The following is a 17539-nucleotide window of genomic DNA, read 5'->3' on the forward strand; positions in this document are numbered from 1 at the left end:
GCTCCTTAGACAGCACCTTCCAAACCCACGACCACTACCATCTAGAAGGACAAGGGCAGCAGATAGATGGGGAACACCACCCCTGGAAATCCCTCTCCAAGCCACTCACCATCCTGACTTGGAAATATATCGGCCGTTCCTTCACTGTCGCTGGGTCAAAACCCTGGAACTCCCTCCCTAACAGCGCTGTGGGTGTACCTACACCACAGGGACTGCAGCGGCTCAAGAAGGCAGCTCACCACCACCTTCTCAAAGGGGATGCCAGCGATGCCCACACCCTATTATGAGGGCGGGCAGGATACTGAGAAAGGGAAGGCTTGAGTTGCGATTGTGTAAGAACCCGAGATCTGAAATGGTGTTAACAGGGTAACAGGTCCTTTTATAGTTGTGGCTGTGGGTCACTGTGACCATCTTGCATTGGTCGTGAGTTAAAGACCCAATGCTAAACCTTTTGATGGTAATCCTAATCCAGGCTGCCTCTCCCAGTGCAATACTGAGGGAGTGCTGAGCTGCCGGAGGTGCTGTCTTTCTAACCTGAGGCCTATTGCGTGGAAAAGATCCACAGGCACTATTGGACGGACGGCAGGGGGAGCTCTCCCTCGTGCTCTGAGCCAATACTTCATCCAATGCTTAATAACACAAGATTATATGGGGAGATGGTGGCCTAGTAATGCCACTGGACTGGAAATCTGCCAACCTTACCTGGTCCGGCCTACATTATTTTTATTCATTCGTGTGGGCACTGCTGCCTGGGCCAGCATTTATTGCCCATCCCTAATTGCCCTTGCTCAGAGGGCATTTAAGGAACCACCCCTGCTGTGGGTCTGGAGTCACACGTAGGCCAGGCTTCCTTCCCGAAAGGGGCATTAGTGAACCAGGTGGGTTTTGAACCACAATTGGCAATGGTTTCATCAGGCTTTTAACCCCAGGTTTCTGTTGGATTCTAATTTCACCACCGAAACATGATGGGATTCAAACCTGGGTCCCCTCGGCAACACTCCTGGCCCTCGGGATTAGCAGTCCAGTAACGATAACACTAGTTCGAGGGCAATTAGGGATGGGCAACAAACGCTGGCCTGGCCAGCGACGCCCACGTCCCACGAAAGGAAGCAAAAAAAATTGCGGGATCTTGCTGTGTGCAAATTGACTGCTGTGTTTCCTACCTTCCATCGGTGACAACACTTCAACAAAGGACTGCATTGGCTGCGAAGCACTCTGGGACACCCCGTAGCCACGAAAGGGGCTATAGGAATGCAAGCCCTGTTTTTCACAGAAGTTGGGGGGTTGGTGATGCTTCAAACTTCAGACGCTCGGTTTGAATTTAACTGATTTACGCAAAGTGCGAGAATGTCAGGGATGAACTGGCGAAATCCCCGGGGGCCAATCAGCAAACCGGAGATACTTGGAGAAGCTCCGACATAGATTGACAAGGAAGAGGCCGGAACTGAGAGGTTCCACCAGGTAAGGCTGATCCGGCTGGGACTCTTTATCTCTAGAGAAGAGAAGACTGAGGGGTGACCGGATGGGGGTCTTTAAGGTTATGAAAGGGGGTTGGGTAGGGTAGACGTAGAGAGGTTCCTTTTGTCCATTTGTGGAGAGAGGTTAAACCTTCGGAGCCATAAATTCGAACACATGAACTAAGAGCAGGACTAGGCCTGATACCAACATATGAATTAGGAGCAGGAGTGAGGCCACTCGGCCCCTCGAGCCTGCTCCGCCATTCAATAAGAACAAGGCCGATCTGATTGTAACTTCAACCCCACATTCCTGCCCACCCCCGATAACCTTTCACCCCCCTTGTTAATCAAGACTCTATATATCTCGGCCTTAAAAACATTCGAAGACTCTGCTTCCACTGCCTTTTGAGGAAGAGAGTTCTGAAGATTCACTGGGAGAAAAAATTCCTCCTCATCTCTGTCCTAAATGGGCGACCCCTTATTTTTAAACAGTGACCCCCCCCTCGTTCTAGATTCTCCCACAAACATCCTCTCCACATCCCACCCTGTCCAGGCCCCTCAGGATCTTATGTGTTTCAATCAAGTCGCCTCTCACTCTTCTAAACTCCAGCGGATACAAGTCCAGTCTGTCCAACCTTTCCTCATAAGACAACCCACCCGTTCCAGGTATTAGTCGAGGAATAAGGTTCTCTGAGGCAGTCAATGAAAAATTCAATGGGGAATTCAGGAGAAGCTTCTTTATCCAGAGAGTGGGGAGAATGTGGAACTTGCTAGTGGACAAGGTCAATAGTTTTTTAAAATTAATTTATGGATGTGGGTTGGCCAGCATTTGTTGCCCATCCCTAATTGCCCCTTGAGAAGGTGGTGGGTGAGCTGCCTTCTTGAATCACTGCAGTCCCCGTGGTGTAGGTACACCCACAGTGCTGTTAGGGAGGGAGTTCCAAGATTTTGACCCTGGTAGATACATTTAAGGGGAAGCTGGATAAACACATGAGGGAGAAGGGAATAGAGGGATATGGTGATGAGGTGAGATGAAGAGGAGGGGTCTGGTATTGAGCATAAACATGAGCATGGAGCGGATGGGCCGAGTGGTCTGGTTCAGTGCTGTAAATTCGAGTCAAAGTTGGGGATTTGGTTGGAGGAAGATTTTATTGAGGGATGGGTATGAGGGTTCTTGACACATGGCCCAGACAGAGGGCGATCCCAATTCATATTCCCCATCCCACTGCATCCAGATGCTCCAATCCATGGGGAAGTGAAGCTGTTCTGTTCATGGCCTTTCCCCTTCGAATCAGGTGACTTCCTAGATCATGTGACTGGGTCAGACGAACAGGTAGCAATCACATTCCCGCCTCCTCTGACCCCGAATAAGTCCAGACTGATCACATCGCAGGAACTGAGTCCAAAATCTTCGCATGGTTGAGGCTGAATTCCAACAGTTTGGTGGAGTTGGGGTAAAAGGGGATGAGGGGGGTCATTTACCCCCCGACACAGCTGGTGTGAGTCCGCTACCAAACACTGAAGGTCATTGCATAGGATCCAACCAACCAGCACGTAGGTTTCTACAAGAAAACAGCGTCTCTCAGCTCCCCCCGCACAACTCTACAATCGCTGCTCAAACTTGGACAACCATCCACCCCAAAAAATGTCCTCAAAATTCTGGTCTCCGTTGCACCCATTGAATCAGGATTCCTGCCAAGTTCCTTCGATTCCGCACGGGATGGTCAGGGTTTCAACTGAAAGGAGAAAACAATGGCTTTTATTCACAGAAACAGGTTTGGTTTGTATGACTGCATTAGTCCCAGATCCAGCACGGGGTTAGATACAGAGTTAAGCTTCCTCTACACTGTCCCCATCAAACACTCCCAGGACAGGTACAGCACGGGGTTAGATACAGAGTAAAGCTCCCTCTACACCGTCCCCATCAAACACTCCCAGGACAGGTACAGCACGGGGTTAGATACAGAGTAAAGCTCCCTCTACACCGTCCCCATCAAACACTCCCAGGGCAGGTACAGCACGGGGTTAGATACAGAGTAAAGCTCCCTCTACACCGTCCCCATCAAACACTCCCAGGGCAGGGACAGCACGGGGTTAGATACAGAGTAAAGCTCCCTCTACACCGTCCCCATCAAACACTCCCAGGACAGGTACAGCACGGGATTATATTCAGCTGTAAATTAAAGCTCCCTCTCACCCTGGTGACGTCCTGTCCTCCCGATGGTGTCAGGAAGGGGCATTCATCTGCACCCTGGCACGTCACGTGACCCCTCTTGATGAGGGCATGTCTGCCAATCCCAGCCATTCCACCCTGCTGCTCCTGACCCTCGACCTCCTGACCCTCGCTCTTGGCCTCAGGGGTTACCGGATGGCGATTGGGAGCGGGTGATCCTGAGAAACAGCCCTACCCGAATACCCACCTCCGGCGCCCCCCTGTAGATGAGGTAACGTCGGGCATCCCAAGAGCTAACCGTGGGACATCGTGTGTGGCTCAATCCCACATTGGTGAGGGGGGGGCGGGGTGGGAGTTGCTGACTTATTCCCACCACTGTACCCACCTTCTTCCTCAGCACGTACTGACTGGCATTCTCCAGGCTCCAGTTGAAATCCTGCAGGATATGTTGGCATTCCTCTTGGGATTTCTGACTCATGTTGTAAAGTAGTTGGACCTAATGGCAGGGAAGTGAAAGGAGTGTAGCGTCAGCGGTGGCTGGAGTGGGGGGGGGGATCGGAGTTGTGAGGCAGTAGTAAAGACCTCGGTCCGTCTCGCGCACACCCCCCTCCAGGCCCGATGGTCCTGGGGTGGTTGGTCCGTGTGGACAGGTCCAGCAAGAGCCAAACGGGAGGAGAGGCAAGACCCCAGTGATGGAGGCCTTTGTCAACTGGAGGCCCCAGTGGGAGACGTTCAGCCCGGGCAAGCGCCCTCACCACAAGTCACGTCTCCAACCTTCTCACGTCCTGTACCTCAAGGTTCTCTCCGCCATCAATCTCTCCCCTATAAGACATAGGGGCAGGAGTAGGCCATTCGGCCCATCGAGTCTGCTCCGCCATTCAATGAGATCATGGCTGACCTGATAATCCTCAACTCCACTTTCCTGCCTTTTCCCCCATAACCCTTGATTCCCTTAAAGATTAAAAATGTATCTCAGCCTTGAATATACTTAGTGACCCAGCCTCTGTGGTAAAGAATTCCACAGATTCACTACCCTCTGAGAGAAGAAACTCCTCCTCATCTCTGTTTTAAATGAACGCCCCCTTACTCTGAGGTTATGCCCTCTGGTCCTAGACTCTCCCACAAGGGGAAACAACCTCTCAGCATCTATCCTGTCAAGCCCCCTATGAATCTTTTATGTTTCAATAAGGTCGCCTCTCATTCTTCTCAACTCCAATGAGTACAGGCCCAACCCACTCAACCTCTCCTCATAAGAAAATCCCTCCATCCCCGGGATCAACCTAGTGAACCTTCTCTGGACTGGCCTCCAATGCCTGGATATCTTTCCTTAGATAAGGGGACCAAATCTGTTCATCCTCAGAGTTGCTCTTATTGGTCGTTTTAACACAGTCAAAAACTTCACCTCCTCTCTGCCCAGCCTTGTACCAGACAGCAGCTCCCTCTGTACACTAATCTCTGCTCTGCGACTTCTAGCACTCCCTCCAATACCCCCTCGCCTGCCCTGCTGCCTCTAAACTCGCCTCATACCCTCCCTGCCTGCACTGTGCCCCCCTCGCCCACCCTATTAACCCCACCCGCCCGCACCACCACCTCTCCCGCTCCCCACTATCCCCTCACTCTCCTAAGTACGCCCACATCTAGCCTGTACTCCCTCAAACGCCTGACACCCTCTCGCCTGTCTGCCTACTCTCTTACCTATCTTACTACACCCATGCCCATGCCAATGCCCCCCTCACCAGCCTGATATTCCCCTCAACTACCCAAGGCCCCTCTCCAGCTCCTACCTTTAAATGTTGGATCGCCTTCTGTATGTCAAAGTTGGTGATTTCTAAGGCTCCTCGACATTCCTCTGTGGTAACTCCATGTACAGCCTCTTGTACCTAACAAGCAGCATTAACATTTCCAGAGTTATTTACTATCAGCGTGTGTGTGTGAGGGTGAGACTGTGTGTGTCTGTGTGTGTGTGTGTGTGTGTGAGTGACAGAGTGTGAGTAGGTGGCGTGTGTGTGTGAGAGAGAGAGAGTGCGTGAGAGAGAGTGTGAGAGAGAGAGTGTGAGAGAGAGAGTGTGGGAGAGTGTGTGTATGTGAGAGAGAGTTTGTGTGAGAGAGTGTGTGAGAGAGAGAGTGTGAGAGAGAGAGTGTGGGAGAGATTGTGAGAGAGAGAGTGCGTGCGTGTGTGAGAGAGAGTGTGTGTGTGAGAGAGATAGAGTCTGTATGTGAGAGAGAGAGTGTGTGTGTGAGAGAAAGAGTGTGTGTGAGGGAGGGAGAGTGTGTGTAAGAGAGAGAGAGTGCATGTGAGGGAGAGTGTGTGAGGGAGAGAGAGTGTGTGAGGGAGATAGTGTGTGACAGAGAGAGTGTGTGTGTGAGAGAGTGTGTGTGTGAGAGAGAGTGTGTGTGTGAGAGAGAGTGCGTGTGAGAGAGAGAGAGTGAGTGTGAGAGAGAGAGTGTGTGTGAGGGAGAGAGTGTGTGTGTAAGAGAGAGTGCATGTGAGGGAGAGAGTGTGAGGGAGAGTGTGTGAGGGAGAGAGTGTGACAGAGAGAGTGTGTGTGTGACAGAGAGAGAGAGTGTGTGTGAGAGAGAGAGTGTGTGTGTGTGAGAGAGAGAGTGAGCGTGTGTGTAAGAGAGAGAGTGTGTGTGTGAGGGAGAGTGTGTGAGGGAGAGCGTGTGTGACAGAGAGAGAGTGTGTGTGACAGAGAGAGAGTGTGTGTGTGAGAGAGAGAGAGTGTGTGTGTGAGAGAGAGAGAGTGTGTGTGTGAGAGAGAGAGAGTGAGTGTGAGAGAGAGAGTGTGTGTGAGGGAGAGAGTGTGTGTGTAAGAGAGAGTGCATGTGAGGGAGAGAGTGTGAGGGAGAGTGTGTGAGGGAGAGAGTGTGACAGAGAGAGTGTGTGTGTGACAGAGAGAGAGTGTGTGTGAGAGAGAGAGAGTGTGTGTGTGAGAGAGAGAGAGTGTGTGTGTGAGAGAGAGAGAGTGTGTGTGTGAGAGAGAGAGAGTGCGTGTGAGGGAGAGTGTATGAGGGAGAGAGAGTGTGTGAGGGAGAGAGTGTGTGACAGAGAGAGAGTGTGTGTGTTAGGGAGAGGGAGAGTGTGTGAGATAGTGTGTGAGAGATTGCGTGTGAGAGTGTGTATGAGCGAGAGTGTGAATGAAAGTGTGTGATTGAGTGTCAGAGCGTGAGTGAGAGTGAGAGTGCGAGTCTGAGAGTGAGTTGTGTGAGAGAGTATGAGTGTGTTAGAGTTTGTGACTGTCTGAGCGTGAGAATGAGAATGTGTATGAGTGTGAATGAGTGTGAGTGAGTGTGAGAGTGAGATTGAGCGTGCATGTGTGTTTGAGAGTGAGCGCGTGAGAGTCTGTGAGAGAGTGTGTGAGTATGAGTGTGTATGACTGTGTGTTTGTGAGCATAAGTGTGTGACTGTGTGTGTGTTTGTGTGTGTGTGTGACTGGTGTGTGTGTGAGTATAGGTGTGTGTGAGAGTGTGTGTGTGTGACAGTACGAGTGGGAGTGAGAGCATGTGGGAGTGTGTGTATGTGAGTATGAGTGTGTATGACTGTGTGTGTGTGAGTATGAGGATGTGTGACTGTGTATGTGTGTGAGTATGAGGATGTGTGACTGTGTGTGAGTATGAGTGTGTGTGAGAGTGTGTGTGTGTAACACTCTGAGTGGGAGTGCGAGCATGTGGGAGTGTATGTATGAGTATGAGTGTGAGTTTCACAGACTCAGTTTGTGTGTGTTTATCAGGGGTGGGAATATTGACCACATTATTTACCACATAAAACCCTCACCATTAGCAAACAGCACAGCAGCACTGAGGGAAGGTGGACTACAGAGGGAATGGGAGAACTGAGGGAATGGGAGAACTGAGGGAAGGGGAGAACTGAGGGAAGGGGAGATCTGAGGGAAGGAGAGAACTGAGGGAAGGGGAGAACTGAGGGAAGGGGAGAACTGAGGGAAGGGGAGAACTGAGGGAAGGGGAGAATTGAGGGAAGGGGAGAATTGAGGAAAGGGGAGAATTGAGGGAAAGGGAGAGCTGAGGGAAAGGGAGAACTGAGGGAAAGGGAGAACTGAGGGAAGGGGGAGAACTGAGGAAGGGGAGAACTGAGGGAAGGGGGAGAACTGAGGGAAGGGGGAGTTGAGAGGAGGTGGGGTACTGAGGGAAGGGGTAGTACTGAGGGAAGGGGGAGTACTGAGGGAAGGGGTAGTACTGAGGGAAGGGGTAGTACTGAGGGAAGGGGGAGAACTGAGGAAGGGGTAGTACTGAGGGAAGGGGTAGTACTGAGGGAAGGGTAGTACTGAGGGAAGGGGGAGTACTGAGAGGAGGTGGGGTATGAGGGAAGGGGGAGTACTGAGAGGAGGTGGGGTACTGAGGGAATGGAAGTTGTTTTGTGTTGACTGCTGGGGGGATATCTGCCGCCATTCAGCCCCTCCAGAGCTCTCCCCAGTCCATGCCCCATCCACTCTCCCACATATAGACCCACCCCCAACCTCCCAACATCCAGCCCCTCCCCACTCTCCCCATCCAGACCCTCCCCCATTCTCCCAATATCCAGCCCCTCCCCCACTCTCCCAACATCCAGACCCTCCCCCACTCTCCCAACATCCAGCCCTCCCCCACTCTCCCAACATCCAGCCCCTCCCCCACTCTCCCAACATCCAGCCCCTCCCCCACTCTCCCAACATCCAGCCCCTCCCCCACTCTCCCAACATCCAGCCCCTCCCCCACTCTCCCAACATCCAGCCCCTCCCCCACACTCCCAACATCCAGCCCCTCCCCACTCTCCCCATCCAGCCCCTCCCCCACTCTCCCAACATCCAGCCCCTCCCCCACTCTCCCAACATCCAGCCCCTCCCCACTCTCCCAACATCCAGCCCCTCTCCCACTCTCCCCATCCAGCCCCTCCCCCACTCTCCCCAATATCCAGCCCCTCCCCCACTCTCCCCATTCAGCCCCTCCCCCACTCTCCCAACATCCAGCCCCTCCCCCACTCTCCCAACATCCAGCCCCTCCCCCACTCTCCCCAATATCCAGCCCCTCCCCCACCCTCCCAACATCCAGCCCCTCCCCCACTCTCCCAACATCCAGCCCCTCCCCCACTCTCCCAACATCCAGCCCCTCCCCCACTCTCCCCAACATCCAGCCCCTCCCCCACACTCCCAACATCCAGCCCCTCCCCCACTCTCCCCATCCAGCCCCTCCCCCACTCTCCCAACATCCAGCCCCTCCCCCACTCTCCCAACATCCAGCCCTCCCCCACACTCCCAACATCCAGCCCCTCCCCCACTCTCCCCATCAGCCCCTCCCCCACTCTCCCCATTCAGACCCTCCCCCACTCTCCCCATCCAGCCCCTCCCCCACTCTCCCCAATATCCAGCCCCTCCCCCACTCTCCACATCCAGCCCCTCCCCCACTCTCCCCATCCAGCCCCTCCCCCACTCTCTCCATCCAGACCCTCCCCACTCTCCCAACATCCAGCCCCTCCCCCACCCTCCCAACATCCAGCCCCTCCCCCACTCTCCCCATTCAGCCCCTCCCCCACTCTCCCCATTCAGACCCTCCCCCACTCTCCCCATCCAGCCCCTCCCCCACTCTCCCCATTCAGACCCTCCCCCACTCTCCCAACATCCAGCCCCTCCCCCACCCTCCCAATTACCAGCCCCTCCCCCACTCTCCCCATCCAGCCCCTCCCCCACTCTCCCCATTCAGACCCTCCCCCACTCTCCCAACATCCAGCCCCTCCCCCACCCTCCCAACATCCAGCCCCTCCCCCACTCTCCCCATCCAGCCCCTCCCCCACTCTCCCCATCCAGCCCCTCCCCCACTCTCCCCAACATCCAGCCCCTCCCCCACTCTCCCCAATATCCAGCCCCTCCCCCACCCTCCCAACATCCAGCCCCTCCCCACTCTCCCAACATCCAGCCCCTCCCCCACTCTCCCCAACATCCAGCCCCTCCCCCACTCTCCCAACATCCAGCCCCTCCCCCACACTCCCAACATCCAGCCCCTCCCCCACTCTCCCCATCCAGCCCCTCCCCCACTCTCCCAACATCCAGCCCCTCCCCCACTCTCCCAACATCCAGCCCCTCCCCCACACTCCCAACATCCAGCCCCTCCCCCCACTCTCCCCATCCAGCCCCTCCCCCACTCTCCCCATTCAGACCCTCCCCCACTCTCCCCATCCAGCCCCTCCCCACTCTCCCCAATATCCAGCCCCTCCCCCACTCTCCACATCCAGCCCCTCCCCCACTCTCCCCATCCAGCCCCTCCCCCACTCTCTCCATCCAGACCCTCCCCCACTCTCCCAACATCCAGCCCCTCCCCCACCCTCCCAACATCCAGCCCCTCCCCCACTCTCCCCATTCAGCCCCTCCCCCACTCTCCCCATTCAGACCCTCCCCCACTCTCCCCATCCAGCCCCTCCCCCACTCTCCCCATTCAGACCCTCCCCCACTCTCCCAACATCCAGCCCCTCCCCCACCCTCCCAATATCCAGCCCCTCCCCCACTCTCCCCATCCAGCCCCTCCCCCACTCTCCCCATTCAGACCCTCCCCCACTCTCCCAACATCCAGCCCCTCCCCCACCCTCCCAACATCCAGCCCCTCCCCCACTCTCCCCAACATCCAGCCCCTCCCCCACTCTCCCCAATATCCAGCCCCTCCCCCACTCTCCCCATCCAGCCCCTCCCCCACTCTCCCAACATCCAGCCCCTTCCCCCACTCTCCCAACATCCAGCCCCTCCCCCACCCTCCCAACATCCAGCCCCTCCCCCACTCTCCCCAACATCCAGCCCCTCCCCCACTCTCCCCAACATCCAGCCCCTCCCCCACTCTCCCCAACATCCAGCCCCTCCCCCCACTCTCCCCAACATCCAGCCCCTCCCCCACTCTCCCCATTCAGACCCTCCCCCACTCTCCCCAATATCCAGCCCCTCCCCCACTCTCCCAACATCCAGCCCCTCCCCCACTCTCCCCAACATCCAGCCCCTCCCCCACTCTCCCCAATATCCAGCCCCTCCCCCACTCTCCCCATTCAGACCCTCCCCCACTCTCCCCAATATCCAGCCCCTCCCCCACTCTCCCCAATATCCAGCCCCTCCCCCACTCTCCCTATTCAGCCCCTCCCCCACTCTCCCCAATCTCCAGCCCCTCCTCCACGCCCCCAAAATCCAGCCACTCCCCCAAAATCCAGCCCCTCCCCCACTCTCCAGCCCCTCCCCCACTCCCCCAATATCCAGCCACTCCCCCAATATCCAGCCCCTCCCCCACTCTACCAATATCCAGCCCCTCCCCCACTCCCCCAATCTCCAGCCCCTCCCCCACTCCCCAAAATCCAGCCCCTCCCCCACTCTCCCCAAAATCCAGCCCCTCCCCCACTCTCCAGCCCCTCCCCCACTCCCCCAATATCCAGCCCCTCCCCCACTCTACCAATCTCCAGCCCCTCCCCCACTCTCCCCAATATCCAGCCCCTCCCCCACTCTCCCCAATCTCCAGCCCCTCCCCCACTCTCCCCAATCTCCAGCCCCTCCCCCACTCCCCCAATATCCAGCCCCTCCCCCACTCTCCCCAATCTCCAGCCCCTCCCCCACTCTCCCCATTCAGCCCCTCCCCCACCCTCCCAACATCCAGCCCCTCCCCCACTCTCCCAACATCCAGCCCCTCCCCCACTCTCCCCAATATCCAGCCCCTCCCCCACTCCCCCAATCTCCAGCCCCTCCCCCAATCTCCAGCCCCTCCCCCAATCTCCAGCCCCTTTCCCTGCTCCACCGGCATTCTGGGTACCATAAGGGCTAGAACTGGACGATGAGGCCTCAGGCCAGCCGGAGGCCTGGGTAGGCCGGACTGAGAATAAAAACCTCCCCCCTTCCTTCGCCCCCATATCTGGACGTCCGGCCTCTGCTGTCCTTCAGGACCACGGCCTATTTCCAAAGGCCGAACTTTCCACCAGCAGCCACTAATTTTACAAAAATCCCCCTGGCCAAAGTAGCCGCTGGGCCTTGAGCGTAGAACAATCCAGCGGGGAGGAGGCAATTCGGCCCCCGGGTGCCTGTGCCAGCCCTTTGAAAGACCACTAGCCCCCATCCGCCACCCCACACCAACCGACTCCCGTCCGCTCATCATTAGCGCCTCAGAGTTGCCTTAAAGGGACCACGCCTGTTGTCCCCGAGGCTACAGATGTGAGGGTTGCCATGGAGATCAGCTAGGTTCTCTCAGTGAAAACGTACACGGTTAATTTTGTCCTGTAGGCTAGGGCCGCTGCCCTGCCGGTTGACCCCTGCCTCCGGCCGAGCTGCTCGTGTCTCCTCAGGCGTGCTCTTGTGGAGGTAATTGCCCCTGGCCCCTCGGGGCCTACCTTGCGGCTGGCTGGGCCTCGGGGCCCTGGAGTCCTTCTTCTGCTCGGCGTGGCTCTGCTGAGGGGCGGCCGGCCTGGGCTGGGCCTCCATCCCCAGCCGCCCGGCAGCCTCCTGCTCCTGCCGGGTGCCGCCAGGCGCCTGGAAGTCCGGTGGCTGGGGCCAGTCCACGGACCAGCAGTTGGGCCTGGGCTGGGATGGCCTCAGCCGCAGCTTGCCCACGGCGTCTTCGGCCTCGGCGGCCCAGCGCCGCCCCTCCCTGGGCTCCTTCCCCGGCCTCCCTTTCCCCGCCCCCTGGCGTTCCGGAAAGCCATGGCCTCCTCGCTGATCTGACGGGAGCGCTCCTTGGAGGCGGCCTTCGAGGTAGGCTCCGGGCCTTGGGCGCTCTCAGCCAACGCCTCCTCGTTGTCAACGTTCGAGTCCAGACTTCGGGACAGGCCTGAGGATCCAAACACACACACACACAGGCCGGGGCCTAGTCAGAACATTGTAGCCTACAGCGAAGAGAACTTGTCGGTGACACCACTAGCCCCTTAGGTCGGTATTAAGACAGACTTGCATTTCTATAGCGCCGTTCACGGTACTTAAAATGTCCCGAGGCGCTTTATGGCCAATGGAAGGGCTTTTGAAGTGTAGCCACTATAAGTGCAATTTAGGAATGGCGACAGCCAATTTGCCCACAGCAAGCTCCCCCACAAACTGCAAGGACGTATAATCACAGGATTGTTACAGCACAGAAGGAGGCCATTCGGCCCATCGAGTCTCTGCCAGCTCTCCGAATGAGCAATGCGCCTAGTGCCACTCCCCCTGCCTATTCTTCCTTTTCAGGTAATAATCCAATTCTCTCCCGAATCCCTCGATTGACTCTGCCTCCACCCCCCCACCCCCTCACACCCTCAGGCAGCGCATCCCAGACCCTAACCGCTCGCTGCGTGAAAAAGTTTCTCCTCGCGTCTCCGTTGCCTCTTTTGCCAATCACCCTAAAACCTGTGCCCTCCGGTTCCTCGATCCTTCCGCCAACGGGGAACAGTTTCTCCCCGTCCGCTCTGTCCAGACCCCTCGTGGTTTGAACGCCTCGATCGAATCTCCTCTCGGCCTTCTCTTCTCCAAAGAAAACAGCCCCAACTTCTCCAACCTGTCTTTGTAACCGAAGTTCCTCAGCCATTCTCGTGAATCTTTTCTGCACCCTCTCTAACGTCTTCATACCCTCCCTAAAGCACCGCGCCCAGGACTGGGCACAATCCTTTAGTTGAGGATGAACTGGTGTTTTATACAAAGTTCAACATAACCCCATTTGCTCTTGTACTCCATGCCCCTATTAATAAAGCCTAGTTTGCTGTATACTTTATTAACCACTGTCTCAACCTGTCCCACCACCTTCAATGAATTGTGCATCCCCCTGGTCCCTCTACTCCCGCACCCTCTTTAAAGTTGCAGCTCTTTATTTTACATTGTCTCTTCATGGTCTTCCTGCCAAAATGCATCACCTCACACTTCTCTGCATTAAACTTCATCTGCCACCTCTCTGCCCACTCCACCAACTTGTCCACGTCCTTCTGAAGTTCTGCACTGTCCTCCTCACAGTTCGCAACACTCCCAAGTTTCGTACCGTCCGCAAACTTTGAAATTCGTCCCCTGCACCCCAGGTCATTGATCTATGTCAGGAAGAGCAGGGGGTCCCAGAGCTGACCCCTCTGGGGGAACTCCACGACAAACCTCCTCCAGCCTGAATACCGTCCGTTAGCCCCTGCTCTAGGGTCTGAACGTTCTGGTCGGCGAGCGGGGACGCACCCTGACGCGTAAAAGGATGGGCGGGGAAATCGGGCGTGCGTCATTCCGGCCTTCAGTTCAGCGGGCGTGCGCCAGAGTCGGCCACGCTCTTACCGGACTGTCAAAGGCCTGTCCAGGCCAATAACCACCTCGTTAAACTGATTGTCTGGGATGTCCGTCCAACCTTAAGGTCGGCAGGGCGGCCAGGCGAAGAGCCCAGGCGGCCTTCGCATTTCTCATTAAACCTCATCCACGGGCGGGACGAGGTTTCGCGGAGGGTTTATAAATGAAATCAAACTGTTTTATTAAAATACACCAACCTGTCCCAGCCCGTGTGACACTGTCACACGACGGGGACGTGTCTGAATAATTTTTTTCTTTACAATGCTCGATTCTTAAATGAATCTCCCTCGCGCGGAGGTCTCTGCGCTCTGTCACACGCCTGCGCCCGATAAGCAAGTCCCGACTCTCCCTCCTCCCCCACCTCCCCCACCCCCTCCCGCCCGCACAGGTAGCGCTGAGCCGGCCTTCATTGGCCCACCCACACAAGATGGCGGCGTGCAGCCGATTGGCTCCGCGCCCGGTCCGCCCGACAGGGACAAAGTTCTCTCCGCCCCACCCCTGTTTCCTGTCACTCAGCCAATCCCACATGCCCATCGCTCCTGCCCCTCTTAACCCCACAATGGCCACGTTCATCTGTCTTCCGTGATACCCGTCAAGGGGTAAATCCACCAGCCCCAGCTGAGGGGGCTCTGCTTTGAGACAGTGGTGGGGTCCGCTACGCCAGCCTCAGCTTAACATCTCCTGTGACAGTGCAGCACTCCCTCGGTGGGAGCGTTGACATGGACCTTATGACCAAGTCCCTGGAGACTTGAACACTCCACCTCCTGGCTCAGAAGGCAAGAGCGTCATCCACTGGCATCCAAACGATTGCCCCTTTCACATCTTGGGATAGGAGGGACAGCATTTATTGCCCATCCCTAGTTGCCCTTGGTTGGCGGTGGGGGGGGGGGTATTGAGGACCCGTCTTGTGTCGTGAAGCTCACTTTCCTCAAGGGCGTTGAGTGGAACCGTTTAGGGTTTTATTTTGATTCTTTCACGGGGATGTGGGCGTCGCTGGCCGGGCCCAGTGTTTGTCGCCCCCCCGTCCCTAATTGCCCCTCGAGGAAGGTGGGGGGTGAGCCGTCCTCTTGAAACCGCTGTAGTCCCCGCGGCGTAGGGGCACCCACGGCTGGAACCATAGAACACTACAGCACAGAAAAACAGGCCATTTGGCCCTTCTAGTCTGTGCCGAAATATTATTCGGCTAGTCCCATTGACCTGCACCCAGTCCATAGCCCTCCAGACCTCTCCCATCCATGTATCTATCCAATTTATTCTTAAAACTTAAGAGTGAGCCCGCATTTACCACGTCAGATGGTAGCTCGTTCCACACTCTCACCACTCTCTGAGTGAAGAAGTTCCCTCTAAACCTTTCCCCTTTCACCCTAAAGCCATGTCCTCTCGTGTTTATCTCTCCTAATCTAAGTGGAAAGAGCCTACTCGCATTTACTCTGTCTATACCCCTCGCAATCTTGTAAACTTCTATCAAATCTCCCCTCATTCTTCTATGCTCCAAGGAATAAAGTCCTAACCTGTTTAATCTTTGCCTGTAACTCAACTCCTGAAGACCCGGCAACATCCTAGTAAATCTTCTCTGCGCTCTCTCAATCTTACTGATATCCTTCCTGTAGTTAGGCGACCAGAACTGCACACAATACTCCAAAGCTGGCCTCACCAATGTCTTATACAACCTCACCATAACATCCCAGCTCCTATACTCAATACTTTGATTTATGAAGGCCAGTTTGCCAAAAGCTTTCTTGTCTACCTGTGACGTCACTTTCAGGGAATTATGTATCTGAACTCCCAGATCCCTTTGTTCCTCCGCACTCCTCAGTGCCCTACCTTTGTGGAGAGAGAGAGACGGGGGTGGGGTGTGTTTAAACGCTTCAGCTCTGTGTGACCTTCATCAGAACTGGGGAAAGTTAGAGATGTAAAAGGGGGAAATGAAATGACAAAAGGAAACGTGGACAACCATAGCTCGTTTCCTTCCTCTTCGCAGGTTTGGACCTCACTGTTGCTTTTCTTTTCTTCTTCATACAGTCACAGAATCTCACAGTGCAGAAGAGGCCCTTCGGCCCATCGAGTCTGCACCCACACGTGAGAAACACCTGACCTACCTACCTAACCCCATTGACCAGCACTTGGCCCCATAGCCTTGAATGTTATGACGTGCCAAGTGCTCATCCAGGTACTTTTTAAAGGATGTGAGGCTAACCCGCCTCCACCACCCTCCCAGGCAGTGCATTCCAGACCCTCACCACCCTCTGGGTAAAAAAGCTTTTCCTCACATCCCCCCCTAAACCTCCTGCCCCTCACCTTGAACTTATGCCCCCATGTGACCCTTCAACTAAAGGGGAACAGCTGCTCCCTATCCACCCTGTCCATGCCCCTCATAATCTTGGACACCTCGATCAGGTCGCCCCTCAGTCTTCTCTGCTCCAACCAAAACAACCCAAGTCTATCCAACCTCTCTTCACAACTTAAATGTTTCATCCCAGGCAACATCCTGGTGAATCTCCTCTGCACCCCCTCCAGCGCAATCACATCCTTCCTATAATGTGGCGACCAGAACTGCACACAGTACTCCAGCTGTGGCCTCACCGAGGTTCTATACAACTCCATCATGACCTCCCTAATCTTGTAATCTACGCCTCGATTGATAAAGGCAAGTGTCCCTTTTGTCCCAGTTACCTGCTGCTCATAAATCTGTCAATCACACCTCCTCCAGACTCACCCTGTATTTCCTTGCCTTGCCGTGTTACCCCTCCTTCGGGTCCGCACCCGAACAACTCTCTCCTCATTGAACCCCTCCCGTCTTCTGCCTGACTCCCTTCGTTGAGGGGCCGTGAGGAGCTGGCACGAAAGAGGGAGTCGAGGCCTGGGGCAGATCAGCCGTGATCGCGTGGACTGGCGGTGCGGGCTCGAGGGGCCGAATGGCCTACTCCTGCTCCTATTCCTCAGGCTCTTTTTCCACCCTCCCCTCCTCCGCTTGCTCGAAACCTCCGGCGTTCCCCAGTTCCCAATGGGAGGTTGACCCGGAAGGTTCACTCTGCTCCTCCTCTCCGCGGGTGCCACCTGACCCTGCTGGGCGACTCCAGCAGGTCTCCTTCCCATTCGGACCTTAAGGCCAACGCCGTCGTTGGTAGAATCACCGACCGTTCGCGGCGCGGGAGGAGGCCAATCGGCCCATCGCGTCTCTGCTGGCTCTCTGAATGGGCCACTACCCGCCACCCACCCCACTCCCCCTCATCTCCCTGCACATTCTGCCTTTCCCGATAACAACCCGACTCCCTCTTGAATGCCTCGATCGACCCTGCCTCCCCACCCCGCTCCCCCCTACCCGCACCCACACCCCCCCACCTCCCCCTCTCCACTCTCTCAGGCGGCGCATTCCACATCCTAACCGCTCGCTGCGTGAAAAATTTTCCGCTCGTCTCTCCATTGCTTCTCTGGTCAAGCGCCCGGGGGGCAGCCGAGTCTGGTTTAAAAGAGTTGGGAGCGGAGAAAAGGGGGCTGTGTCCGATGGCCGAGCCACGACAAAAGGCTCATTTGTCCTCTCGGGGATTGGAACCTGGCGTCTTTACCCAGCCCGGGCCCATATGTGACTCCAGTCCCGCGGCAACGGGGGGAGGCGATGGCGCAGTGGTACAGGCGCTGGACCGGTAATCCACTGAGACCCCGGGTAAGAACCTGGTTGA

At 56.1% G+C, this 17539-nt stretch overlaps 1 protein-coding gene across 1 annotated transcript in view; it reads right to left on the reverse strand.

Moving 5' to 3' along the window:
* Window positions 1–2595: 2595 nt before the first annotated feature.
* The window catches only part of LOC144671847 (activated CDC42 kinase 1-like), a 134005-nt gene continuing 119061 nt past the window's right edge, over window positions 2596–17539 (reverse strand). Inside the window, 6 exon segments of the mRNA XM_078533896.1 lie at window positions 2596–3193; window positions 4016–4126; window positions 5415–5510; window positions 11841–12245; window positions 12247–12316; window positions 12318–12405. Of these exon segments, the coding sequence (XP_078390022.1) occupies window positions 3182–3193; window positions 4016–4126; window positions 5415–5510; window positions 11841–12245; window positions 12247–12316; window positions 12318–12405 (782 nt within the window). The 3' untranslated portion in view covers window positions 2596–3181.

This window comes from Cetorhinus maximus, chromosome 34 (genome assembly GCF_964194155.1).
Source record: "Cetorhinus maximus chromosome 34, sCetMax3.hap1.1, whole genome shotgun sequence".
Classification (NCBI taxonomy): domain Eukaryota; kingdom Metazoa; phylum Chordata; class Chondrichthyes; order Lamniformes; family Cetorhinidae; genus Cetorhinus; species Cetorhinus maximus.